The 27,545-nt window shown below is 31.4% G+C and overlaps 3 protein-coding genes across 4 annotated transcripts; all 3 read right to left on the reverse strand.

Moving 5' to 3' along the window:
• Window positions 1-3,497: 3,497 nt before the first annotated feature.
• LOC130942226 (putative BPI/LBP family protein At1g04970) lies at window positions 3,498-7,154 on the reverse strand. Its single transcript, XM_057870934.1, has 6 exons — window positions 6,492-7,154; window positions 5,624-5,763; window positions 5,085-5,439; window positions 4,737-4,985; window positions 4,033-4,158; window positions 3,498-3,937 (listed from the first exon to the last, which is right to left on the reverse strand). Exons 1-6 carry the CDS (start codon window positions 6,897-6,899, stop codon window positions 3,740-3,742), a joined length of 1,476 nt encoding a protein of 491 aa, XP_057726917.1. The 5' UTR covers window positions 6,900-7,154; the 3' UTR covers window positions 3,498-3,739.
• Window positions 7,155-9,754: 2,600 nt separating this feature from the next.
• LOC130941983 (protein IQ-DOMAIN 33) lies at window positions 9,755-12,064 on the reverse strand. 2 transcript variants are annotated; one of them, XM_057870644.1, is made up of 6 exons: window positions 11,828-12,064; window positions 11,446-11,739; window positions 11,111-11,317; window positions 10,720-10,833; window positions 10,261-10,644; window positions 9,755-10,047 (listed from the first exon to the last, which is right to left on the reverse strand). In XM_057870644.1, exons 1-6 carry the CDS (start codon window positions 11,897-11,899, stop codon window positions 9,943-9,945), a joined length of 1,176 nt encoding a protein of 391 aa, XP_057726627.1. In that variant the 5' UTR covers window positions 11,900-12,064; the 3' UTR covers window positions 9,755-9,942. The 2 variants fall into 2 exon arrangements, with proteins under 2 accessions (XP_057726627.1, XP_057726628.1); XM_057870645.1 differs by having other exon boundaries at window positions 11,446-11,734; window positions 11,828-12,049.
• A 13,882-nt stretch (window positions 12,065-25,946) lies between these two features.
• On the reverse strand, window positions 25,947-27,411 carry LOC130941980 (heavy metal-associated isoprenylated plant protein 47-like). Its single transcript, XM_057870640.1, has 3 exons — window positions 27,302-27,411; window positions 27,097-27,175; window positions 25,947-26,525 (listed from the first exon to the last, which is right to left on the reverse strand). Exons 1-3 carry the CDS (start codon window positions 27,308-27,310, stop codon window positions 26,239-26,241), a joined length of 375 nt encoding a protein of 124 aa, XP_057726623.1. The 5' UTR covers window positions 27,311-27,411; the 3' UTR covers window positions 25,947-26,238.
• Between the last annotated feature and the right edge of the window lie 134 nt (window positions 27,412-27,545).

Raw genomic sequence — 27,545 nt, forward strand, 5'->3', positions numbered from 1 at the left:
AAATCAGCAAGTTGATCATTGAAAAAAACTGGGCATAAAATGAATGAGACCAGACAAATGTTTGTTGAATTATTACACCTTCTATATTATGTACTCTCATTATAAAATAATTACAATGATAAGCCTATTATTGATAAAGAAATAATATAGGTAACAAAAAAATTCCCTTGTGACAAAAGAATTCGACCTGATGGTCCTCATGCCATAGCATTAATTGGATATTGTTCGGTTGGTTGGTTACTGGACGATTCGGGTGGAGGTTTGAGATGGTTGGATGCCTTGTTCTGATCGGTTGAGATCGGATCGGGCCAACCGGGCTGCCGAGCTCTTGTTGTGGAGAGGGGGTGTCACGTACCTCGGGGAGGGACTGGACCCCCTCATATATACCGTGTCAGGGATGGCCCCGCAAGGGCAGAGTTCACCTTCCTCGAAGCTTCCTTAGACAGCTGTGTGACGAGGAGCTGTCCTGAACGCGTGTTCGGGTCGGAGGACCCATAGTCGGGTTGGCCCATGCTGTTTTGGATCAGGCCGTAACAGATATGATGCTAATGGGAATTGGATATTTCAGAATAGCTTTCGCACAAGATGGAAGGATGAAGGTTTCTGCACTATTCCTTATAGTGAGATTGTTAATTATATCGTCCCTGTTTTTCTTGAGGAAGAGATCCTGGATCACTATGAAGGCCTTTAATTCTGAAGTGATCCTTCTTCACCTCCGACTACGACATCGTCATCCTCGTCGGTGAGCTCAGATGAATAGGAGAATTCTGACTATTTAGACAGAATTGCGCGTATCATTCTAATAGTTTAGTTATGTTAGTTGTTACTTGAATTTAATTCAACTTTATGTGGTCAATTAGGAGAACCCAATTTCCTTTCCATCTATCTATAAGAGATACTATTTATTTAATTGATTTCACTACATCTACGTTATTTTAATGTTTTTGAAACATATATAGATTATTTTCATCGATAACATGTTGAATTATTACACCTTATATACTATGTATTCTTTATGTACTCTCACTAAAAAAATTATTACAACAGTAAACCTATTATTGATAAAGAAATAATATAGGTAACAAAGCTGGTCAAGTTGTGATGTTGATGGTTTGATGAACTAGAAGGAATTAAGAGAGTGAGAGAAATAAGTTCTTCTCATTGTTAAAGAGAATGAAAAATCCCCTTAGAAAATATTTATTGAATTATTACACTTTAATATACTATGTACTCTTTGTACTCTCACTAAAAAAAATTACAATGGTAAACCTATTATTAATAAAGAAATAACCTAGGTAACAGTACGTGTACGTAAATGCATTCGACCTAATGGTCCTCATGCCATAGCATTAATTGGATATGATGCTAATGGGAATTGGATATTTCAGAATAGTTTTGGCACAAGGTAGGGGATGAAGGTTTCTACACCATTTCCTACAGTGAGATTGTTAATTATATCGTCCTTGTTTTTCTTGAGGAAGAGATCCTGGATCACTATGAAGACCTTCAATTCCCAAGTGATCCTTCTCCACCTCCGACTACAATATCGTCATCGTGATCCTCGTCGGTGAGCTCAGATGATTAGGAGAATTTTAAATATGTATACATAACCGCGCGTACCCTTCTAACAGTTAAATTATTTTAGTTGTTACTTGAAATTAATTCAACTTTTATGTGGTCAATTAGGAGAACGCAATTTCCTTTTCATCTATCTATTTGAGATACGATTTATTTAATTTGTTTCACTACATCTACGTTATTTTAATGTTTTTGAAACACATACACACTATTTTCATCGATAAAATTAATATTTGAATTAAAAAGTTATTAGTATATAAATTTCTTGTACAAATAAAATTTTAAATTAAAGCTAATTGAGATATGAGAAAATAATGAGGATGGAAATGAAATGGAAAAAAAGATGTGGCTTAACCACTTTCCTCCCTCCCCATTAGTAGAGTGCATAGTACATAAAACATTCCCTCCCTCCCCATTAGCAGAGTGCATAATATGAAGCATTCCCACATTTCATTTTCTACAAGACACGGCTGCAGAGTCTCCTCTTCATTTGTACATTTTTTTTCTCCTCATTCTCCTATTCTTCTACAAAGATACGGTTGTATTGGCTCAACCTTTGGAAGGATGTTTCATTGGAAGAAAAGAACGAATGGTGCTAGAGAAGTAAAGATCCTTCCTAACGTAGAGAATCAAGGGAAGAAAGGTAACTTTAATTATTTATTTTTTATTAATTATTTCATAATTTTTTTAATTAAAATCTTATTATTCTAATTTATTTTAAAACAGAGACTTGCACTGTCCATGCCTTTAGGATATCCTGCCAGAGCAAAATTAGGCTGGAAGCCTCAAATGATGAAGACAGAGATCTCCTTGAACTTAACGTTCAAGATTTCATATCAGGAATGGGGTTAAAACCTATAAGGTTCACTTTGTGGCTAGGTACGTGATGCGAGAAGGCGTTAAAGCTAGAAAGTTGACTCAAGATGAACGATGAGTCCATAGGAGACTGTGGTCCAAACGGTTTAAAATCTAAGCTGTCCGTGATTTACCCGGTGTCACTGATGAAGGAATTGAAGAAGTCAAAGAATACATCCGGGAATGTGGAGAAGTGTTTGCGGCTATTTGGATAAACGGAGACTTCTATGCGCGAAGGGTGGAAATACCGTATGTACGTGACAACAGCATTCGACGTGATGGTCCTCATGCCATAACATTAATTGGATATGATGCTAATGGGAATTAGACAGAATAGTTTCGGCACAAGGTGGGGGATGAAAGTTTCTGCACCATTCCCTACCGTGAGATTGTTAATTATATCGTCCCTGTTTTTCTTGAGGAAGAGATCCTGGATCACTATGAAGGCCTTCAATTCCCAAGTGATCCTTCTCCGACATCGTCATTGTCATCCTCGTCGAAGAGCTCAGATGATTAGGAGAATTCTGACTATGTAGACAGAACCGCGCGTACCCTTCTAATTATTTAGTTATTTTAGTTGTTACTTGAATTTAATTCAACTTTTATATGATCAATTAGGAGAATTTTAACTATGAAGACAGAACCAATTTACGCTTTTAATAGTTTTAGTTATTTTAGTTGTTACTTGAATTTAATTCAACGTTTTTAATAGTTTGTTTATTTTATTTGTTACTTGAATTTAATTTAATGTGTAGCTTGAGTTGTTATGATGTGATTTGGTTTATTTTAACTTTATTTATAAAATTATTATCACATTATTTTCATTTGTGACTAAAAATGACTCAGTCTTTTGTGAATTTAATCTACAGTAAAAAATAACAACTAAATCTTGATGTCTCAAAGATATTCAGATTTTAGGCAATTACATAATTAATCATATTACGTGTACACTGAAAATTATTTATCAAATCAACTGCTTATAAAATACATGGTAAAATACAAAATACACATTAAAATTAAATAAATAATATGTATATTTATATCCAAATATATAATAACTTCTTTATTGACTCATGACATATGAAATATATGTATGGAAAACAATGTACATCACGAATATAACCTTCATTGTACATAAAAATTTATGGTGTAAGTACATATGTATCAATGTTTAATTTTCCCCCTTTTCTTTTTCTATCGAGAGTTGCACTGTTGACTATCCTAACAAATGAATGAAAATTGTACAAGCAGATAACAATTCAGATTTCTAAACCGAGCTATTTACATGCATCAACAAACACTATCTCTAGTGAATGAATTTGAAGAGAAGCTTGTTTGAATCGGAAAACGACACGTCGCTGCAAACCGTGATTCTTGAATCTGACAATATTATCTCTGCTTCTTGTAAGGTGAAGCCATGAATGATGGGTAAAGGGAACCCTTTGCTGAGATGTAAATTTGCATATGGCAAGAACACAGTTTCAATGAGAGTCCACACAACTGGCTGCATTGGGAAAAAAAAGTATAACGTAAACTTGAATCAATAAAAATGAGATTTTGAAGTGTTATGCACTTGTAGAAAACAGAATACAAAAGCACCTGAACAAGGTACATCCTCAGATTGCCAATGGTGCTCCATTTCAATGACATTGAAAAGTCATCCAATTTCACGGCACCTATGAGGTTGTTTCCGTTGACTTTTACCAAGCCTGAGGCTCTAATCACCTGTGCAATCGCGATGAGATGGAGCAATAAAGGATCAAAATTACGACCACAAACAAGAAAGGACAATTCATAGCAAGGTGCTAAGCTGTATATACATTACAAGTTAGATTCCGAATTATCTATATTCTGATGACATTGTGTGTTATGTGATGCAAAGCCCAATATTTATCCTATAACAATTAGTGGCACAATAAGTACAAGCCTGACCTAGTGGCTAATGAGACTATTGAACATTATAATGACCTGTTTGGTTTTCGGCTGTATTTCTTGTTTTCACATTCTTTTTTCACAAAAACTTGAAAGCAGAAAACACAAAAAATGAAAATAGGAAATAAAACAAAACCAAACAGGTCCTAAAAGGTGAGAACTCCTTGACCTCTAGGTATAGACCACACTTCATCTATTCTACTCTCCTAATTGGAACTCTCTATATATGATCTGAAACCATATATGGTGAGATTCTACTACCAACTTTTGCAATTAGGTGCAACGCCCAATTTCTCTGTAGTACTAATTCCCAAACCCATAACAACAGATAGACCCAATAAATATAGCAAATTGAACATTGAAGATTATACCAATGAGATGCATGCCACTGGTATTACTTCATGTTCTTCCAAAACATCAATTGTTAGGTCTGCAAACACGTTGGCACCTGCTTTCTGATTTGATATCTCCACAACCGGAGGAGAAGATAAAGATATATTCAAGTTCATGTCATGATTTGGGTATTTCCTGTATAGTTGGGGAACAATAAATCTCCATCCTGCAGTGTTCAATAGAGATTGATCTGGTATCTTGTCCACTATCCAGTGCATAAATTTTGCCTGAACCCGAAAACAATTTCTCAATTGACATTAACCCAAATGCAAAAGTAGTATTTAATAAATCTATGATTAAAGACGAGCTAAAACATCCGTACTTACATCATAATACAATCCTGATGCGGAGTTAAAGACAGCCTCATCCATGTTTATGCCTAGCATTTTTGAAGAATATGCACAGGAAACTGGAAATTCTGATTTCTTATGGCATAACTTAGGAATATGGACAGAATTATTTCTTTCTATGAATAACCCATTAGTTTCAAATCCGATGGATGAATTGCTTAATAAGACATTATTAACAAAAGTTACATTCAAAGATGCATGATCATCAACTGGAACCTCCTTTGGAAGACTTCCCAAATACAAGTCCAGTTGTGAAATCCCTTCTTTAAGTTTCTTCGTAATTGCATTTTCTACTGCTGACCCGATTTCCTCTTCAAAAGCATCAACTATCCTGTTAGTAAAACGGGAAAATTACAATCATAAGGTATGCATAGACAAGACCAACTACACTGAAAAAAGGAAGAAGCTTTATTGGCTTCTAACACAAGTTCTATAAAGCAAAGAAACACAACACCCAGCAACAAGGAAGGAGGAAATATGAACCCTGAGATAATCAAATACGGATAGTTCAATACCCTTGATAAAGCCAGGATGCACCTCCATCCAATTTTATTGAAATATCTTTAACATAAGAACCACAGTCCTCAAGTTTCAGCTTCAAAGATCCTTCTTGATTCTCCAAACCAAGCGTAAGGCCAACTTGCATGCCTTCAACCTTTTCAAGCAATAGAATTGATTAAATTCCCTTTTCTATAGTAGTTGTGACTTGCAAAGAAGAAAACTGAGAGATAAATACACATACTAGTAAGAAATAAAAAATAGGGATCATATGGAGCTTATGATACATGACAATAGTCACTGATATAGGGTGGTTTACTGCAAACATCTAGTCAATTACAATAACCAAGTCTTATCCCACTAATTAAGGTCGGCTACATGAATCAAATGACATCATAGTGCCGTATCATAGATTGTATATGTATGTTAAGCCCATTTATACCTAAATATCTTTTCTTTGAATAATTTACTAATGCAAGGAATCTACTTACCAAAAAATTGTAAAACGACAATACCAGGTATCACAACAGAAAAGGACACAGCATTCTTTACATCACAAAGCAAACTAAAAAAGGAAAGCTACAAAGGCATCCAATTTGCAGCAACAACTCTTCCAATTTCAAAGAAAATAACAAAGTTAACTAAACAATCTAACTCTTGTCCATAAAAGGAAATGCTCCAATTAACAACACAAAAGTGCTTAACAGTGAGCATACAAAAAAAAAAGGTTTTAAACATTCAAATCACCATTATATGAAATACAGAATCAATTTCTATTAACAGCATACATTGCTACTTAACAGTTATCATACAAAAAACAGGTTCTAAGTTCAAAAATCTCAAAACACCATTATATGAACTAAAAACAAAGAATCGCTTCAATACCTGAACTTCTGCTCTACCTCTATCAGAAATCCTCACAGGAACAAGCCAAGTGCTGTAAGAGTAATACCAATTCATGCTCAAATTACAAGTAACCCCAGAAGCCACAATTGAAACCCCTGCTTCCCCTGGCTTCACAATTGATGAAGCAACATCGATTTCGTATATTGTGATGTTGGAAAGTGACATATACACATTACCAACAACTGGAAAATTGGCTCCTTTCTCAATATCCCGCAACCGGAGTGAGATTATTGAAGAAATCGCCTTTTTCACCAGCAATCCCTTCACGAAATCAAGGCCGTTTTGGGTCACCAGAAGGGATATGAAAGCTTCGTTTTTTGGTTCAATTTGAGCATGCCCATGAATCAGAGAGGAGAATAGCAGAAGAAGAATAACGAAAGGTGCCATTTTGGTTTATGGGTAGGTGAGGAAAAAGATTGGAGTTTCTCATAGGGAAAGAAGAAACAGAGTAATGGAGGCAGGGTTGGATGAAACTTTCTGAAGACTCAAAACACTTGTAAATGGAGTGAAATGTCAAAATTGCCCATCCTTGTTGTGCCTGCATGTGATTGTTGGAACTTGGAAGTGGGAGACGGGTGAAAAAATGGGGATCGAAGAGAGAAGAGAGGGAAGAGGGTGAAGTTGAGTTCCCAAATCCCAATCCCCCCCTTCACCGAGATGAGTTGGTGCTTGGTAATTTTCTATTTTTATTGGTAGGGTTTTGGTTACTTTTAACTTTTTGTTATCAATAATTGAGCTATTTAGATTCTACTATATACCTAAAGATGGTAATTTTACTAAGAAATAAAAATAAAATATATGCTTATAAATTTCCCTTTTTATTTTTTTGTGTTGAAGTGCAACTGGTGTTTTTTTAATAAGTCTAATAATACGGAGAAAGTATGGAGCCAATGAAATATTTGTACAATGCGTATAATAGATGTTTACGGAGTATTAGAGATAAAGTTTCGCAGGGAGACAACTATTTGTACAATGTGTATGGGCTATTGAGTTACAAAATAAACATCCCCCATACTATCTAGAATAATAATTCGAGTATTAGGCATAATAAACATCTTCCCAAAAGCTTAAATTGATTTTAGGATTGAGCAAGGATCAAATTCTTGACCTTTTGGATCTAACACTCTAATACTATATCATAATACCACTCATTCCAAAAGTTTCAGCTGATAGGGAAAGGTAACACTAATGGTTATATCTCTAATACTCCCTAAACCTCCATTCATTGGCTCCTCATATTTTCCCTTAGAGATATAACCATTAGTATTACCTTTTTCTATCAGTGTAAACTTCTGGGATGAATAGTATCATAACATAGTATCAGAGCTATAAATTCAAAAGATTAAGAGTTCGATCTTTGGTGAACCCAAAATTAGCTTAAACTTACCATTGGCTCCCTAGCCAAGACTCAATAATATGAATAGTTAGTATATCTTCTAATCCTCACATTTGTAGTTTTTATTTTTTTTTTAAATTTACAAATTTGACATTTAGATTTGTATTTTAATGTTAAAAAATTTTTGAAATATGAGTTTTTTATCTGACTTTTAATTTTCTATTTTCACCCAAATTTAAACCTCTGATTTATAGTTTTTAATTTAAAAAAATATCTCCATATCGATAAAAATACACTAATTATCCATAACTATACAAAACACACTTCTTCAATCCATTACCAAAAAAATTAGTCGATATGAGGAGAAGGACAGGAACCAAAAATGTATTCAACTTTTTCTAAAAATACATATACGTATATATTTTCTCACTAACTTGAGCGTCGAAAGACCTTTACAGGTATCCACCACCTCGATTCTTCATCGCTGGCGTGTTTCTTGTTCTACTTGAAAGTTTATCGACCTTTGTTGGAGAATGAACTATATCTCGGCACCAACAACAGGCAAGAACACCTATAAAATTTGGAAATTTGAATATGGATTTACAATTTCCATATTCTAAATGGACATACACGGTATATTGTGACATGTTTTTATGCGAAATTTTGTCTGATATAAAAGACATTTTATATGTTGCGAAAAATAATTCGTTACACCTTTCGTCGACTTAATCATCTATTTTGATGTATTATATCGATGACAAAATTTTAAGTCACCAAAAATATCGATGAAAAAATTATTTTAAAAAATACAAATTATTTTTGTTGTACATTACTAATATAAAAAAAGGTTTGTTCTTGAAAATTTAATAGTTATCACTTTTAAACTAATCATCGGCATGACAAGTTAAACTATTATTTACATCTTATTCTATTGTAATTAATATTTATCCTAAATTTTGAATTTTAAACTTTAAACTCTAATTTTTTAAAAAAAAATTTGAGAGTTAAAAAAAATAATAATTTTAAGCTCTTATTTGTATATTTCAACTGAGTTAAAGTTAATATACAAAATTACAAATAACATAAAAGACAACCATGCCAGATGTTCTATTTATTTATTCATAGTTTTATGCTTATTGTCATGCTAATTAGTTACTATGCTTCACTTTAAGATTACATTTGATGCCATCAAAATTTTGGGGGCTCGGCAAAACCTTTCCATTCATCCACATACTTCTTATTTGAGTCCTCTGAAATCAAAGGATACTTGATGATAATGCCATAATAACTTTTATAGAGAAAGAAATAATGTTATTTTTTATAAGAAGAGAAAATTTACTAACTGCCATAACCATAATTGAAAGGCAATGCTTCCTCTTCTGGCATCTGATTGAATTCTATTGAACTTCCACTCTGAGGGATACAACTTTTCCTTAATCCTTATATTTTCCGGGCGATAACTGACTTGATCGTCAAGTTTTTTGCAGGTACCAACCCCGTTTTACTGGATCAACCTCTTTTGGATCCAAGTTAGTTACTGCTGAACAATATATATGCACATTCTGCTCAAACTCTTGAGTACTTTGAATTGAAACATAATAATTTACAATGCAGTTACCTGTTTTTCCAATAACAGAAAAATTATTGTTATGATTTATTATATGATATGAAAATAGTCCACCTCATTGGATTTAAATGTTCTGCTTTTGTGTGACATTGTATGCAAAGTAGGATCTTTAATATTTAGCATTCTTCTTTCTTGGTAGCAAACTTATTTGTGTGTAATGTGTCCTACCAAGAAAGGAAAAACTATATTATGCAAGCAATTTTCTTTATATATATTGCTTTTATTGCTTAAGAATGGATATAATATAACTTCCTAAGTCATTGGAAGTTGTAACAAACATCTCTTTCCATGCATTTGAGGCACTATACTGAAGAGAAATTGTACACACAAGACACAAGATGAATCAACAAAATCTACACAGAGAATCCAACCATTTATGCAGAGCTTACACCAAATCTTAAGTACTAGACACATGACTTTATTTAGCAGATTAATGTTAGAAGTTACTCATTGGGATTTTGAAGTTTTTAGGAAGGCCTAGTTTCAGTTTCAGTTTCATCTTCCTTCCTACATGCTTTTGGTTTTTGCTTAACATCCTTGCTTGCATTGTTTGAGCCTTCTTTCTTGCATACCTGCAAAACGATAAAAGTATATTTAGACGATTGAAGAAATCAACGAACAAGCAACATATCGATGCAATTCTGATAAACTATATAAGAAAATCAAGTTGAACATTCAAAAGAAGCCATAGCTTTTAGTGTTAGTGATTGATCTAAGAATTTATAAGTCAACGAGGAAGGAAAATCATGAATCATGGATATACTAAAGATTCCAAAACTTTAAACCTTTGGCTGCTCTTCAAGGAACTGATAGCTTGGCACTGTTTTTCGCCTTGACACAGTTCTCCTAGCTTTGAAGTTGGTCTTTGATCTTGGTGATTTGATGCTACAATTTTCTTCTCTTGAATTTACTGAATAGCTATCGAAATGAGGCAGCACTTCGTTCGAACCACAGCTCTCTTTTTCTTCCCCAGAAGCAGCATCCAAGAATCTAGTCTTGATTGTGAAATTACTATTAAGAGGATCATGCTGCTTCAAAGCATGGCTTTCAACAGATAATGCAGCAGTGTCTGGAACACGTGTAGCCATCCATCGTTCGAGCCAGCTCCAGCTCATATTCGATTCTATGCTGTTGTATTTTGTTGGTCTTCTCTTTGAACAGATTCTTAGCTGCATTAACCAGAACCACTGTTTTGAATTCTGCACTATCCATTCCTTCTATGCAAATAGTTTTAAGATGTTTACCTGTTGAGAGAAAGCATAAGCTAGTGCTCTTTCTCTTCTGGTTGATGCCTCCATTCTGTTCTGCATTCGCATTTTCGATACATAGCTACTCACAGTGCTATCATCCCATTCTTCCTGAAAATCTCATGAACTATGCTAGTTAACAGAATTCGATTGATGGCGAATTATAGCTAAATTGATAAGCTTAGCACCTTCAATCACTCTTTTAACACTTTTTTATTAGTGCAAGAATAAGATGAGTTTTGGTGAATTATTTTAAGCTTAATCTGAATTCAAGTCTTTAAATTTATGACATCATTTCAAGTGAACTAAAGTTAGTTGTTTTTCTTCTAACAAAATCATGAGCTGCTACTTGCTAGTTTCATGAATTTAACATTGTCTTCTGTTATACCTTCTGCTTTGTTATATGACTCCTTGTCCTGCGATGAATATGCTGGTAAATGCTCAATTTTTCGCCTTCAACCGAGAAAATTTCAGCCGAATTTGCAGTTTGAACTTCAATTGATGTCCCCATGGACTTTCTATCCGGACTTTCAGTTACTAAATTGAGCTGAACTTCACCATTATTGGTTCCAATTTCATCGTTTCGACGCCTTAACTGAAATTTACAGCACACTAATCATAAGAAGAAGAAAAAAACACTATGCATCATATAAATAGTGAATTTATTGATGTAACTGATGTGAATATATGCAAATTGATGTAATGGAAGTTTGTTGAGCTAACCAGAAAGCTTCTATATGCTGATTGAATCCGAATTGCTGCTGCTTCTTCACTCAAGAATGTAGAACTACTTGAATTTGGCATTTCTTCTTGTTCTATTACATTCTCCACAGTTTCTTCACTTTTGGCATCTTCTCTATCATTCAAGTTCTCTTGTATTATTGGTTGTGTAACTGTAACTTCAGAACTCTTAAGTGAAGCTGAATCCTCCTCTGCCACAACTGAATTGAATTCATTTCCACACAAGTATGATCTAACAGAACCCCATCTTCGATTTTCTGTAGAATTTCGCCTACCCTGAGAAAAAGTAACAAAATTTGTGATGTGATCAAGAATTCTTGCAGCATATATATATATAAATAGATAGCAATTTTGAGAGACTCACTTTGCTTTCATATGATGCAGCAGAACGGTTTCTGGAGAAGACACTTCTTACCAATTCTCCAGTAAAACCCATATCTTAACTAGCTTTATGAATTTGAGAAGAGATCAGAAGAAATAAGAATGAGATTTATATTAATATGGACAATGCAAAGATATAGCATATAGAGGATGATGCTACTAACTTTAGCATTTCTACATTATTAGATAGTAAAGTGATAAAGGCCAAGCTACATTCTCACTTGTCCTCACAATATTAGACAAAAATAAATAAAGTTGTATTTATAGCTTACAACAATCTGCTATCTCATTTACTCTCTCCTTCATAAATATTTATGATTAAGAATTTCGGTCCTTCACTTTAATAATTATTTTACGATTTACAAAGTAAGTCGCATTATTTAAAATAACGTAATTTTTTCTTTCTAGTAAACACTTAATTCGGTCCCTATCCATTATCACAAAGGAAGAATGGCGTAATCTTAGTCTTAATATTTTCTTAATATGTGCATCAAAACTTGAAAGACACTTATTATTGTTACTAACTTTATCATATAATATGGTGAAATCACATGTTAGCTAGAATTGAATATGATCGTGATCTATATGCAGGGATTTGCAGAGCTGGAATGCTGGCTCTAAATCAAGGAAAAAATAATAGAAGCTGGAAAGTTAAAAAGAAAAAAAAAAAAGAAAGAAGGGTATATGGATTTAAGTGCAATGTTTTTATTGCTTTTTTTTGCATATATACTTTTTGCACATGGCTTGTAGAGGATAGGCTTCTAAAAAAGCTTTGCTTGATGCTGGGGTTATGTACTCTCTTTTATTCCTTCCTGGTAACTAGTACTACTGTTACTCTTTCTTTTTTCTTCTTCTTCTTCTGTCCTTCAAGGATAGCTGCTTTTTTTTTAGGTTACTTTAGGTGATGCCAGTTATTTTGGGGACAGGTTTAGTATATATACAATTTTATTTTATTTTATTTTATTCTCCCCTAAGGATTCTTCTTCAATGTCAAAATTTTCCAATGCTTTTGCATATATATGTTTTTGTGCTTAGATTGTTTCATGATTTTGGAATGAAACTAATTTAGTGGCAAAAGTTCAAATATGTGAAATGCTTATACTTCATATGGCAAGTTTCTTATGTGGTGTGCTTTTTATGAGGAATTTTAGAATTAAAAAAAAAAGTTGGAACCATAAAAAATTACTATAATTTTTTGAGTCGAATTAATCAAATAATAATAATAGAGTAGTCTGAAATTTTTCACATATAGTTCAGGTTTTACAAAGTTGCAAAAAAGTATTAAACATGTGGTGTAATAGTTATTTAAAGCAACATTGATATAACTTGATCTTAAAATGCTATGATTTTTTTTCCTTTTTGGTATTATTAAAATGTTATGATTGATTATTGCTTGTCTTTAGCTAAGCACAGGAACATGGTACGGATCAAATAATCTGCATGCTAATTTGAGGATTAGGGTTGCTTATTACTTAATGCACATACACTCTTGATTAGTAGGTCTCTCTTTCTATGCAACAAAATAAAGGATTTAACTTATCTTCTAAATTAAAGCTTTGGTAAACATTAATAGCCTTTATAATAATAATAATAATAATAATAATAATAATAATAATAATAATAACAGCATCACTATCATGAAACCAAGTTTATTTCTGATTTTTTGCTTTGAAGAAAGTTCTCAAGTGCCAGAATTTTCAGGCTAAGAAATTAAATGATACCTGAGGGATGAAAAGAAAAGAAAAAAAAACAAAGGCATTAATTAATAGGCCTGGAATAAAGGTGTCACATAATCCATCATTGGTGGTCCAAATCAGTTTTAAAGTTAAAATTGATCCCAAAAAAAAAAAAAAAAAAAAACTCTGCATCTCTTGGGATTGTCACACTCACACTCTACCCCCTCAGGAAGAAAAGTCCACATGTCTCTATAGCTATGTTTAACCATACATTTGTACAAGTGTTCATAATTATGTCAATACCCAAAAAAACAAAATGTTAATAATTATGTGAAATTGTGAACCAATAATTTATATTGAAAATGTTAATTTTACATTCAAGAGGCTCTCACTGCAATGGAATATACTTACTAGAGATTTTCATATCCAAATCAGTAATAAATAAATAATCTAAGAGATATAAAAATTACAAATACATATTAAATTTTTTTTAGTGTTTAAAAGAAAATTTATAAAAAAATCAAGATAGATTTATACAAGATGTATACAAAATCTGCGTGAATTTGACATAAATTATGTCTTTTATGGGTTGAAAATTTTGAAATGCCTAAAAAGACGTTTTTGGACAGTTGTTTTTGGTTCCAATTCAGAAGCTGAATTGCAATAATACTATAATAGTATTCATATAAATTTGTACCAGATTATGAGAAATAATTTAAAATTTTCATTAGATATAAATCTTTAAAAAAATCTTACAAATTAAATATAATGATTCCTGTGCAAAATAGGACTAAATCTTTGTTTTGGTTTCTGAAATTTACACGATTATTTATTTTGGTTCTCGAAATTTAAAATTATCTATACCGGTTCTTCATATTTAAGTTTGAGCATCAATGTGGTCCCTCGACTGTTTCCAGCAATAACTAGATAAACAGAATGCTAAGATGGTACCCTCCTTGCCACGCTGGATGATGAGTAAACGACATTATTTATCCTTGGCACCCAAACAAGCCAGAAATGTCGTCGCTTTGTATATGAACTATGAAGGGAGAAGAAACGATGGAAACCCAAAATAAAGTATTCTTCTTCTCTATCTCTACTATTCTTTATTTTTGACTTTTTTGGGCGCCAAGGACAAACGACGTCGTTTACTCATCATTCAACATGACAAAAAAGGTGTCATCTCATATTGGTACCGAACTTAAATTCGAAGGACTAATATAAAACTTTTAAATTTTGAAGACCAAATTGAATAATCACGTGAATCTTAGGACCAAAATAAAAATTTAGTCACAAAATAATATCAATCCTGTCAAAACTTTTGAAAATTTACTAATCTACACAACCTTTACAGGTTTTATATACTAATTAATTATCTCTTATTCTTGATGAACCACGTTATTCAAAATGATTATTTCTGAATATTGCATGTGGAAAACAAGAGATTGGTTATTTATGTTCTGCAATGCCATGCCCTCTTTTAATTAAGCATATGGTGTGGAATTAGCATGAATATCATCGAATTGTGAAAATAATAATAGTTAATATAAAAGTTTAATTAGCATGTGCATCATACTAAAGAAGGTGGATTTTTTTAGCTTAGAGTAGTAGAATAGGGACCGTAGAACTATATATAGCATGATGTACATTATTAACTTTTAAAGTACATCAAAATTATTGGAGAACATGCTATTTTTTTCCTCGTTATTATGTACTTCTTGATATATATATATATATATATATATATATATATATCAATAACCTAAATTATTTTTAGGTGAAAACTCAGGTGCAGTCGACTTCACATAAAGTTGATATCTGAGAGCCGTTAGATGATTTGATTGATTTAACTAAATTTTTATCTAACGACTCTCAAATATCAACTTCATGTAAAGTCGACTTTACCTGAGTTCTCACCTTATTTTTATCATTCAAAATTTAAAAATTTGTCATCTAACGACTCTCAAATATCAACTTCACGTAAGGTCGACTTTACCTGAGTTTTCACCTTATTTTTATCATTCAAAATTTAAAAATTTGTCTTACTTAAATTTATTATTTTTTCTTTTTAACTAATATTGCCTATATATTGTATACACATAGTATGATCAATTGTCAAATTACTCTCTTAAATTATTATTAGTAGTTATTTCTCCTTTAACTTATATATCATAGTTTTATATGCTTGAACTCAATCTATGACTCACAATCAAGAAAATCGGAAGAGAGGTGTAGGTGTTGCTCATGCTGAATCACCATAACAAAAATCTTGTAGATTGGAAGAAGAGGATGAAGAGTAGGAGTTGAGATTGAATACTGAAAGGTATTTGTCGAGTCTTTTTAAAAATCGGATGATGAAATCTTGGATTCGGTGATTCTTTGCTAGACATGTGTATATTAGGAGGGCTTTGAATTTTCCAGACCCGTTCCTTCCATAAAATCTTCAGATAAATAAATTTTTTTGTGACAGAATAAATACCTTGTTTTAGTACGAACACTTCTTTTTGTAATTCAGTTATACGAAGAAGATTAAACTGAAAAAAATTTCTTACAAAAGTCTATTTAGACCAAGAAAGCACTTGTGAGATAAATGACCCTTTGAATGATAGAAAAAAAAAATTATAAGAAGATCAAGTTATTACTTCTCTCTCAAACTGAAAAAAAATGGTCATAAGACCATCTCCAATAAGTAACTCATTTCAGTCCCTATTTATAACTGATGTGTCATAAAAAGTAACTTCATATCAACTTTTACGTCATAAATAGTAAATAAGTGAAAGTTGTAGTAGACTTAGAGAAGGGGGGTTGAATCTATGCCTATTTTTTCAGTTGCTGTTATGACCCTTTTTAAACAAACTCTCAATTCTGCTTTTGTTAGTACTCAGCAGCAGAAATTTATGAGATAATTTATTTTTGTCTCATGAATATCAGAAAACAGAACATAGCAGAAAAGGAAAAAACTAACACCAGCATGTATCCTGGTTCGGTTGCCTTGTACTATGCAACCTACGTCCAGTCTCCTCCACAATAATGAAGAAATTTTCACTATAGTTAAAAGTATTACATACACCAATTCCACAGAATTGACCTAATCCTTTCACACTCAAGTTCTAACCTAACTTGACATTGGCTATGCTAATACCTAACTCTTCACTCTTAATGCTAACCCAACTAAGAAAAGGATACCTTACAGGTACAAGATACAAGACATAGACATACATACCTAAAGAAATCAGAAAATAACTCTAGGTTTTTCTTTCAGGCGTATTACTCAACCTTTTTTCACTCATGGCTTTTACTTGAGCTCTCTCACTATGCTTTTTTTCACAAGAAATTATAGAAAGATAAACATAGAAAAGTACATCACAATCTGTAAAACATGAAGGAGATTGACTTCATCAACAGCCTCTTCGCTTTGTGCAAAACTAGATTTGCAAATCTCAGATACAGTTCTTTAGTATTGGTCGAATGCTTCTTTGAAAGAAAGCATTATCCAAGTAGAGGAACCTCTTTTCAGAACACAACTCGCCAAACTCTGGTTTTCTCTACTTGGCTTCTGAATGAACAGCAAACCTCTTTTATCTCCTTGCATGTTGTTGGGTTCTTCTTCCTATGTCAACTTCTTGAGCAATGTACTTCACCAACCCAGCCGTTCACTTTCTCCCATTTTTACTCAAATTAGGGACTTTGCTTCTGACCATCTTTTTGACCGAAAGCCTTAATACAGTAACCACAACAAGTCTTCCAATGGTAAACCAGATCTCAGCCCTTGAAAACTAACTTGGTCCCCAAGATTCGTTTGAGACCGTAGATACACAGTAAATTAGAGCAGAAATCAACTTTTCCTTGTAATCCATTTTTGGAATGGCAGAGTATTGGAAAGAAGAGAAGAAAATGAGATGCATGTAGAAGGAAATGAAAATCACCTTTAGCTTCTGACCTCTTCTTGATATATATTGATGATGGGTGATTAGACTTCTATCATTTGCTTAATCTTCTCTTTCTTGCTTCTTTGGTGAATAGTTTAGAAAAGAAGCTCTCTCTTTCTTTTTCTGAGTTCTGACCAAGAGGGGACAAGTTAATGTTGCTTTTGGGTGAGAGCAAGATGGAAGAGTTTGAATGAGAGAGGCAACCGGACTTGGATCGGATCTTTTTCATTCTGCCCGTTGCCTTGTATTCTTTGTTTCTTTTGGACTTTGTTTGCATTTTAGCCCACCAACCTTGTTTATATGTTTCTCTCATTCACTTGGACTGCTGCTGCATTATATTTATTTTTGGCATGCAACATATCATCATAAATGATCACCAGCATATAATTATAAATAATTAATATTTAATTATTTATTTTGTCAAATAAAATAATGTTTGTCATCACTAATTAATTTAGTTAATTTCTTAACTCAACAATAAGAACTCAAAACATCTCTCTCTTCTCCATTAGAAGGAATTAACTTTAGTCTCTATTGTGGTCCTACTTAATTAATTAATTAAAGTAATTAAAATTAATATAACACTACAACATTTTTTATCTATTGCAACATATACTGTAAGTAACACTTAAAAAGTGTTGTTTAAAATGATAAAAAACAATACTTAATATTTGTTGCAATGAAATATTGCTATTGCAACACTTTTTTAACTAACATTACATAAGTGTTCCCTTTGATTAGATAGAGACCACATGAAAGGCGTTGCTTCAGCAAAATACACATGCAACACTTATCATGTACATAAATTACACTTTTCTAAAATTGCTTTAAAATTTTTAATAAGCTTCTCATTATAAGTGTTGTCTAAAATATATAAATGTATTTTTTTCTTTTAAATTTCAATTTTTCCTCTAAATATATCAATAGGAAACCAATTGATTCAAACACAGAAACTTTCATTCATTTATCATCTTCACATTCCTAACAAAATGTTGAAACAAAATGCTACCGGTAACCTAACCCCTAAATTGATGAAATTCGTGGTTCCTTTTCTACTCGCGAAGAAGCATTCCCTCTCTCTTTGCGTTCCTCCCTACTCGCCTTGTTATGCTCTCTTCGTGTTACCTCGTGTTCCTCTCTTTCTCTATTCTTTGCACTGTGTCGGTTACTTCTTTCTGCATTTTGCCGAAAAATTGCATAATACAAGATCTGGTTTCATTCTGCGTTTGATCTGCTGCCAAACTTGTTTCTTTTCATTAGGTGCGCACTTCAATTCTTCCCTTTGCTACTCTAATTGCTCAATTGTGTGTGTGTGTGATTTTTTCAAGAAAAAGGAAATTGTGTGTGTCTATTTGCTATTTTTCTAAGCTATTTGCTGTTTCGAGCTTCTCTAGGTTTTGCTTGCCGTTCATCTCTGGTCTCTTCCAATTTGCCGGTGTTCTTCTGCTAGGGTTCATCACCGCTGATCATTGTTCAGGTACTCATGATTTTGCCTCTGTTTTTCTTTTCTATTTTTGTGTTTTGAATCCTAATTTTTTAGATTAGCAATTATTCTGGAAAATTTTAGTTATGAAAAGTTCTTCTCCTTTTAATCTTCTTCGCCAGTTTTTGCTTCATCGGCACCTTCGCTTCACTCTTGCGCCACCTCAGCATCGAGCGTGGTGCACTGCCGCCACACCGGCTACAAACCCGTACCACCTGTGGAAGGAGAAGGAAGAGGAGATTTTGAGGGACATTGAGCCTGTGGTTACACTAACCAAAGATATTCTTCACTCTCGAAGGTAACTAAGTAACTAACTAAGCTTGTTATTCAGCTTTGCGCTCTTTCTGTTTGTTATATTGTCCCAGTCATTGGTTACTCTTTCTTCTATCTTTTGTTTTTCTCCAAGTACAAATAAGTAGTTTTGTTGTGATTAAGTTCCTTTAGAGTGTGTTGCAAGCTGCATTTTAGAGGGTAAAATGCATCATTTGGGTGCTGTGTTATATCACTTTAATATTATAAAATATATAATTAACTTCCTGATAAGTAAAGTAACAAGTCTTCTAAAGGAACTGTACAAATTTGTGTTCTCCCGTTTCAAACACTAATCAGACTTATAAATGGATTAAATAAGCTGAACCTTTCTAAATGACGATATGATACACAACTCAACTCAACTCAACTCAAATGCTTACACTAACTATGAAAAACAGAGACGTCTTCAGCATCGTCGGCTATGTCTCCGTCTTCGTGTCTGTGTCTTACTTCAAGACATTGCTCGTTATTGTTAGTTGGAGAGATGAGAGTGATTAGATAGCTTGCTATTATACTGATAATGTGAAAGAAAGTAAAGGAAGGAGGAACAGATTCAGATGGGTGTGTGTCTGGCCAATTATATTATTAAGTGTGGCTTGTGGGGTATCACATATATAGTTTCTACTTTCTGCACCAACAATTTAAAATAAAAATATCTAGGGATCTAATGTGACTCTATATATTATTCATTTTCACATTACTTTTTTTTAAATCTTCAAATCTGTGTTGAAAGTTTCTACTTTATTGTTAGTTTCATTATAAATGCAATCTAAGAAACATGTACACTATACTCATCTATGAAGCTTTAATTATCCAAAGAAAAAGTAAGATTCAAACTCCCTTTTCCATATTCCTCTTCATTTCTCTTTCTCTTCCCTAGTTAGATTTTTGTTTTATTTGAAAAACTATGAAATTTCTAAAACCTATCTTGTCTAGCAATCTTGCATAATTAACTTCCTTAATAATTTTTTTTCATTCTTTTTTTCTGGACCAGTTCCTTAATAAATTGATGGAGTTGAATGATTGCATTTATGATTTATCAATCAGATTCAATACTATATATATAGAAATTCAAAGATATGCTATTTTGATTAGGTAGTACAGTAGATATATGCTTGTGCCACGCTTGCAAAAGAGTTCATGTTGAAAAATCTTAAAAGGAAAGAGGTTAAATTATTCAATATAATTATTTTGAATGTGAATCGTTGGGGTATAGGAGCATGCCTTTATATAATAGTCTATTTTAAATATTCGAGAGAAATTCAAGCATAAATCTAAATGCTAAGTAGACTAAGAAATTCAGATTTCTACATATTGTTCATTCCAGATCCAAATCTTTTTATATCCCTCTGGTTCATACTGATGAATGGTTTCGGATTCCTTCTTAGGCGTATTTCAAATAATAATATAATTGACTCCATTCCTTCTTCCCTCGGTAACTTGGAACATCTTCTAAAGCTGTGAGTACTGTGGCAAGTTTCTTGTTATTTATTTGTTTTTCGAATCTGGCAGTTTCTCTTTTACTTACGGCTATTATTTGATTTTTGTAGGAACCTGAGCAGAAATCATATAACAGGATTTATTCCAGCAGAATTTACTAATCTTAGAAGTGTTATGGACATGCAAGTCATTTGTATTTTTTTTTCCTTATGAAATCTGTTTGTTAATTGGTTTTTGTCATTCTATGTTGCAGTGATTTGTCAAATAATCAACTCTCTGGCTTGATTCCTCAAGAACTTAGTCAGCTTCAGAATATGGTGTCATTGTAAGTTCAGATGCTGGAAATTAATAACTTGTTATCTGTATTAGAACACAAATTTTCGTTGATGATGTTAGACTCTTGGAGTGTTAAATGGTAAAATTTCAATCTGGAAATCTTCATTCCAGATCCAATTACAAGATATTGTACTGGCTACTAGTAATTTCTATTAAGTTCCTTGTTAATTCTGTTTCTATTTCTACAGAAATTTTCTGCTCTATTAATTCTTCGGCTTGCATATTAGAGTCTTGGTGTGGTTTATGGAGATTTAGGAACTTCCGCTTTGTATGTTTTCTAAAATACGTTTCCTCATGAATTGCCTCCTTATGAATAATAATCAAGCGGTGCTTTGATGCCATTATCATGAATCTTTGATTGATAGATGTATAAGGTTGTAGTGGGGATTATATTGAAGTGAGTAGCTAAAGTCTCCTTAAAAAGAAGTCTCATCTTTGTTAATCCCAAGATGCATAGGCATAAGGCATGTGCCTTTGACATTATTGGACTCATCATCATATAGTCAAGGATTTACAGCGCACCTCCTAAGTTAAAGTGCATTGAATTCATCGTTTAATTAACATACACTAATAATTTTTTATCATCTGGAATTTTCCAATTTCATATGGCTTAGCTGCAGTTTTGTGAAAATATATAGCTGCTGTTTCCAATTTTTTAACCTTTTTATTGAAGTTTTTAATGGAAGTTGAGACATGTTTTATACTTTTAACTAACTGTGATCTTTTTATTATAGTTTTTCTTTCCGAAGAGAATCAAGACTAAGAGACAAGCTTTGTTTGTTGAAATATTTGATCAAATTTATTATGTGGTTTCAATTAAATATTTCCCTTTTCTTTTGTCTCATATAGAGTGTGTGTCAACTTTTCAAGTATGGCCCTCAAAGGGAACAGAATGTTGTAGCGCTTTTCAAGTATGGCCTGGGATTAAATTTGCTTTCATGAGAAGTTTTCATTGCATTACATAGTCATAATAAATAGGCTCTGAAAGTCACAAATAATAGAGAAGGTGATGTGAGTGTGACTTCTTACCAGTGAACTTTGTTTTGCAGAAACACACAACACAGCAGAAGATGGAAGCAAAAGTGAACTTTGTTTTGCAGAAACACACAACACAGCAGAAGATGGAAGCAAAAGTGAACTTGTGAAGTAAAAATTTTATTTTTATTTTTATTTTTGTTTGGGTATCAAAAGATGGCAGCCTGAATAAACAACGAGGGATGGAGAAATATTATATTAAGGTAACAATCGATGTTATAATGACTTGAATAACCTTCGCATAACATTTTCTTTTTCTTTTGATGGCACCTTTGCATCAAAATTGTTATACTTTTTTGCATTGATTGTGTCTCTAAATATATCTCTTTTGTTTCAATGGAATCCTATCGTACTATACCTTAGCCACATTAGAAGGAGTTTTTTAGACCTATTTATTGCTTTTGTATCTATAATATTTAATATCATAAAGAAATTTTTATTATTATAATTTTTCATTTTTAATAATAAGTTGCTTATTTTTTGTTGTATATTATTTGCAGATTTAGCATATGGGACAAGTTAAGCATGGATATAAAATATGCAAGTAGATTGGTATTTTTTTAATAAATATTAATTACTATTTTGTTATGACAATTATTGTTAGACAAGAATTTTATTATTTTGTTGAGAATTATTGATGAAAATGTATTTGAAATACTAATTGAACCTTTTAGTATCTATTTTAATTAGAATTTTATTATTAGTTATTTTGTCTCTTTTATAATTTTTTCTTATTGTGCACAAATTTATTTATTAATTAAAATAATTACACATGTATGAACAAAAAAATTTATTATAAATTTTAATTTTGTTGTATTTTTATTACGAAAGTAATTTTTTTTTAATAAAAAAGGCAACCTTTTTATTAGTTGCATATTTTGAATATTAGACAACACTTGTATGGTTGCATATCCAAAAGAAAAAGCAACACTTGTATAGGTTGCATATCCAAAAGAAAAGGTAACATTTGTATAGGTTGCATATTCAAAAGAAAAGGCAATGCTTTAAAAGGTTGCATATTCAAAACTAATAGGCAACACTTTAAAGTATTGCAAATTCCAACTTATAAGCAACACGTAAAAGAGTTGCATTTTATTGCAAATAGGCAACACTTTTTAGTAGTGGCCAAAGTACGAGAGAAGAGACAACACTGCAAAAGTGTTGTCTCAAACACACCTTTGAAGTGTTGTTGTTTTTCAACCAAAAGCAACACTTACCAAGTGTTGCTCTCAAAAGCGTTGCTTTTGAAACACAAAAGTGTTGCCTTGATCTAAGGCAACGGCTGCATATGCAACGTTGACCAAAATCGTTGCCTTAGGCCCAAAAGTGTTGCCATTGATCAAAAGCAACTTTTTGTCAGCCTTTAGGCAACACTTTTTAAATGTTGCCTTAACCTGAAAATGTTGTAGTGTAATTACTATTTTTTATAATAATATTATTTAAATTTATAAATTCAAAATAATTCAGTATTATAAAATATTAAAATAAATAACTTAAATTTAGTTAGTATTTTAAATTTTACAAATAAAAATAAATAATCCAATTAAAAATTATTTTGTAATAAATAAAAATTAAATTTATTTTTTATGTAAATAAATTTAATTAATTATGATTCAATATAACAATATAAATAATATTTGATATTGATTTAATATAATTATTTATATTAATTATGATTTAATATAACTAATTATTAAATAATAAATATAAATAATTATTAATAAATTAATTATAATTTAATTATTTAATATATATATATATATATATATATATATATATCTAATATATTTTTTATTTTTTTTATTAACTCACCACATGGCATGATCTTATTGGCTGTTACAAGTTCCTCTTTAAAGGGATTCTCAGTCTTGATTCACTTGGGGCCTAAATGTCAGAAGAGAGATTCTATTTTTTAGCATTGGAGTTGGTCTAAGAGAAAAAAGAAAAGATAATAGTGTGCTAGTGAAAAATCCAAATTTATTTTTTAAAATTAATATAAAAAAAATGACTTCAAAAATTATAATTATTTTTTTGAGGATATGAATGACAAAGACAGAAGTAAAACTCTCACTCTAAAGTAATGTTTGTTTTTAGAAATTAGAATTGAGACTAAAACTAAAATTGCAGTTTTGAAATACAAAATTTCAATTTCTTTAATATTTTCAGAAAATAGAGTAGGAGAGAATTAAAATTTTTTAGATTGGTGACTGAAACTTTAATAACATCTCTTTCTAAAAATATTCTCATTTAACTTTTTAAAATTTAAAACTACCTTTTAATATTTATATTTATCTTAAACCATATAATTCAGTCTAATATATTTTATATCAAATACAATATAAAGACTTAATTTAGTCTCAATCTTTTAGATAGCATTTATTTTGAGGTACTGAGATAGAGATTGAGAGACTGAAATTCAGTATCATGTTTGTTGGTTCAGAGACTAGTACTAAATTTTCTGTCTGTGTCTCCAAAATTTTAATATTTTAGTACCTCCAAAAAGTAGAAACACAGGGGACTAAAATTTTTAGAGATGGAGACTGAAACTTTAATAACATTTTATACCTAAAATATCTTCATTTCAATTAATTAATTCCAATTTTACTTTTTGTACAAATTAAATTAAAATTTCATTCTTGTTTCAATTTTTGTCTCCCACTTTACACCAAATAGAATACTGAGATTTATTTCAATATTTGTCTCTCAGTCTCAATATTTTCGTCTCGGTCTTTCTACTAAACACTATCTTAATATCAGTCATTTAATCTCTATCTCTCGATCTCATTCTTCATATTAATATATGTAAAAAAAATTAGGAAATTAATTATAATCTAAGCCAACTTAAATCAATTTTTTATATTTTTAGTTTTGAAATTTAAAAAATTAGGATAGTGGAAACTTATTTTTTCGCTTTTATAACATGCATTTTATTTTTTAATTAATTGACTCTAATTAACTATATCCTCTTAGTTGGTTCTCTAGTAAAACTGACGTAAAGACTGACAGACTCTTGAAAAATATTATGGTTGGGTTGATTCTTCTATTGTAGGTGAGACAGAAAAAAACAGAAGAAGATTGGTTATTTGAATGGAAGGTTTTGATTATGGTATCAGCAGAATTCTATGAACTCTGATACTATAACAGATTTATAGACAATAGCGAATAAATTATATTATATGTATTTTTTTTCTAATATTCGATGATTGGGTTTACATTATATATACATGAAGAATTTTATACAGTTATCATATCTCTACTAAATCTATCAAATCTATATACAAGATTATTCTTAATATTAACAGAACGATGATATTTGTTGATGAGTCATTGTTTCTACAACATGTAGCAATACGAAAAAGAAGAAGATTGTTTGTTCAATTTGGGTATGTTCGTTCATTATTTTGATCTTTTTGGTCTTGGCCAAATGAAAGTGGCTGATCCAATAGCAACCACATCATAAATTAAAAAAAAAAAAATTGAAAAGATGAAACACGGAATTAAAAAAAAGTGCATCCTTTAATTTGTATTAACACTTACTGATTCAGTTGATAGAGAATAAAAATATTAAATAATGTGAATAATGGATATATGAAATGTTTAATTTAATTTACTATTTAAAATTTTTTTTCACGGTATCTCCTAACTCGGCAGGTTAAGGAGCAATCCGTTGTGGTACTAAATTCTATTTAAAGGTTTGTCGCACAAGACGGAATTCGAACTCCCGACACTTACTTAATAAATGGACTAGTGAGCTAATCACTAGACCAACCCAACTTAGTTGTTTTTCCTTTAATTTATTAAACCAATTTTAGAGTTTATTATTCACCTTATTTATAAAAACTATTGTCTACCTAACAAAATTCGCTAAGTCACATGTAGATATATATTTAACACAAATTAATAAAGTACATCTATTTCATTACATTTCTCACACTAGCTATAACTATAGCTAGATGGTAAAAGGATTACAAAGAAAAGGGAGAATATTACACCACAAACACCATGTATAACACATGATATTATTGTACTATATATGAAAATTGTTTATACATACACACAAGTTATATATGTGTGTATAGTATAGTATAGTATAGATGCATGGATTCACCCCCTTTGATGTATAGAAATGAAGTCTTTGACAGTTGAGAATGACAATAATAATAAGCTAATTGATCATTATTAATTAGAAGAAGGAACTGTTGGGGTATGAATCATAGACGTAGCATGAGGGATAATATGGTGGTGGACGATAGTAATCATAATGATGATGATAAGTAGTAAAAGATGGTTCTTCAGTTTGTGGTTCTTCATTTTGTGGTGGTTGTTCTCTTTTCACATCTTCAACACTTATCATGGAAGCACCCGGGAACTTCTTCCTAATCTGATTAGTCAAACAAACTGAGTCAACTCCATCTCCAGTTACCACTAATTGGTCTTTGCTTTCGCCTTCTACTGCCACTGATTCTACACCTGTAACAATTTATTATTAGAAATTTTATCATTGTTTATTATTTTATGAATGTAAATTGGCTACATTTACATATAATTATATCAAATTTGTCATACATAGTCATTCATCTGTATCTACTTAATTATCGGTATAAATTTTTAGCATGACTAAAAAATTAAGAGTTTATTGATCTTTCTTAATCATAACAAAAAATCAATATAAAAAAAAAAAGAATGACATAGAAAAAAATACAAAAAACTATTGTAATTTCACCGCATTCCTTTTATTCTTAAGGAGGATGTCATGTTGATGTTAGAAATAAGAGACTAAATTGGAGAAAAGATTTGTGTATTATTGAGTGTATTTAAGTTGTTTATTCAAGTTGTCTATTCACGTTGTATATTCAAGTTGTCTAGAATGATACAATATAGAAGGGTATTTATAAGTACTAAAAGAATCGTAATAATAAAAACGTAATCTCCTATAATAAATATTCAGATATACTAAATAATACTAATTGATCCTAATTGATCTTAATTATATTCTAACAAATCCATTATTTTCATTAGATACATAGACACACACACGTACCTTGGCACACTGCAGCAATTTTCATGGCTTTACTTCTGGATTTGTCACTTCCCATATTGTGCACCTGGATAACTATTTTCTGCATATATGTAGCATAGGATATATAGAAACTATTATTGTTAGAAACAAAATTGCATGCACATATATATAGCCAGCTAGCATATGTAATTTAATTTAGTAATTAATCATTGCAAAGTGATCTTACCTTCGTCATGCTGATGATTATCGATATATATAATTTGAAGCACAAGAAACTTTAGCTACTACTTAGCTATGGATGTGTTTGTGGAATTGTGTGTTGATTATGTATGTAGGGAGATTTGTGCGCTGTATATATATGAATCAACAATGAGTCAAGTGAATTTTAGTATTATTTTTTTGTTGACTATATATATTATTGGTAATTTCATGGGGAATTTCGTTAGGCGTGGAAACTATAGTTTATTTCT

The sequence above is a fragment of the Arachis stenosperma genome, chromosome 7, assembly GCF_014773155.1.
Source record: "Arachis stenosperma cultivar V10309 chromosome 7, arast.V10309.gnm1.PFL2, whole genome shotgun sequence".
NCBI lineage: Eukaryota > Viridiplantae > Streptophyta > Magnoliopsida > Fabales > Fabaceae > Arachis > Arachis stenosperma.

Excerpts from the sequence above, each read along its gene's own strand:
- LOC130942226 (XM_057870934.1), bottom strand. The coding sequence starts at position 6,899 with ATGGCACCTTTCGTTATTCTTCTTCTGCTATTCTCCTCTCTGATTCAT. Across the intron at positions 5,764-6,491 it reads GAGGTAGAGCAGAAGTTCAG|GTTGAAGGCATGCAAGTTGG; the intron begins GTATTGAAGCGA and ends TTGCTTGAAAAG. Across the intron at positions 4,986-5,084 it reads CATCAGGATTGTATTATGAT|GCAAAATTTATGCACTGGAT; the intron begins GTAAGTACGGAT and ends TTTCGGGTTCAG.
- LOC130941983 (XM_057870644.1), bottom strand. The coding sequence starts at position 11,899 with ATGGGTTTTACTGGAGAATTGGTAAGAAGTGTCTTCTCCAGAAACCGT. Across the intron at positions 11,740-11,827 it reads CTGCATCATATGAAAGCAAA|GGTAGGCGAAATTCTACAGA; the intron begins GTGAGTCTCTCA and ends ACTTTTTCTCAG. Across the intron at positions 10,834-11,110 it reads GTCATATAACAAAGCAGAAG|GAAGAATGGGATGATAGCAC; the intron begins GTATAACAGAAG and ends TGAGATTTTCAG.
- LOC130941980 (XM_057870640.1), bottom strand. Across the intron at positions 26,526-27,096 it reads AATTGCTGCAGTGTGCCAAG|GTGTAGAATCAGTGGCAGTA; the intron begins GTACGTGTGTGT and ends AAATTGTTACAG.